The following is a 943-nucleotide window of genomic DNA, read 5'->3' as shown; positions in this document are numbered from 1 at the left end:
GAAGGAAAAAGTTATTCGGCCCTCACACGCTTGGTTCAAAACGTGAATCGAGGCGACTGTAACGTGGGCGGGGACTCACTCAGCCTTCGGATGCGGTGACTCGGTGCGATTTTTTGGGGGAATTCCTCCCCCCCCGCTGCCAAAAGTCCCTCTGTGAAAAAAAGTGTCTTGAATCCACCAAGGAGTCATGTTCGACTACAAGGCCAAAGCGGAGGACGAGCTGGATTTGAAGATCGGGGACGTGGTCGTCATCCTGAGAAAGGTTCCTTTTTTTCTCCGCTGCCGTCCGTTCTTTGCCGATGCTTGTCCTGTAAGGTCGGATTTGGCGACGGGTGACCAAGACCGGCCCGAGGTTTTTGGCGAAGCAGCCGATCGCAAAGGAGTCTTTGAGAATGACTTGGAGGAGGGACGCTTTGGGTCGGGTTCCCCCCCCCCTTGTTGCGCTCTTTTCGGCCTCAATGCCACCTTGCTTGCGCGTCCGCAGGAAACCGAAGACGACGGCTGGTGGGAGGGCGAGCTCAACGGCCGCTGCGGATTCTTCCCCGATAACTTTGTCATGGTGATACCGCCCATGGACAGTCTGAAGGTGAGCGAACGGACAAAGGTGGTCCCCAACCACCGGTGTCCAAAGACCAAGAGCCTTTCTTTCTTTCTTTTTGTTTTTGCTGACCTTGCAAAGAATGGGGGCGGGCCGTTCGTCATATGACCCCCCCCCCCCGCCCCCCTTCCTCCTGTCAGAGAAGGAAAAAGTTATTCGGCCCTTACACGCTTCAAAAGTCCCTCTGTGAAAAAAAGTGTCTTGAATCCACCAAGGGCCGCCGTTTGCTTTTTGTCTGTGTGTGTGCGTTGTGTTCTCCAGGCTGGCAACAAGAGCCTCCCGCCAGCGCGCAACCTCAACAAGGAAGCCTCAGGTACGTTTTGCAATGCCGACGCCATTCGCTCC

General features: G+C 55.6%; 1 protein-coding gene across 1 annotated transcript in view; it reads left to right on the top strand.

Moving 5' to 3' along the window:
* Positions 1-937, top strand: part of sh3d21 (SH3 domain containing 21) — a gene marked incomplete at its 3' end in the record, with an annotated part of 5,703 nt that extends 4,766 nt beyond the window's left edge. The window contains exon 10 of the mRNA XM_019882769.1: positions 860-937. Coding sequence (XP_019738328.1) covers positions 860-937 — 78 coding nt within the window. The remainder of the gene's footprint in view (positions 1-859) is intronic.
* Positions 938-943: the final 6 nt, after the last annotated feature.

This window comes from Hippocampus comes, unplaced genomic scaffold (genome assembly GCF_001891065.2).
Source record: "Hippocampus comes isolate QL1 unplaced genomic scaffold, H_comes_QL1_v1.1 scaffold281, whole genome shotgun sequence".
NCBI classification, from domain to species: Eukaryota; Metazoa; Chordata; class Actinopteri; order Syngnathiformes; family Syngnathidae; genus Hippocampus; species Hippocampus comes.
This window is presented reverse-complemented; position numbering and strand designations above follow the sequence as displayed.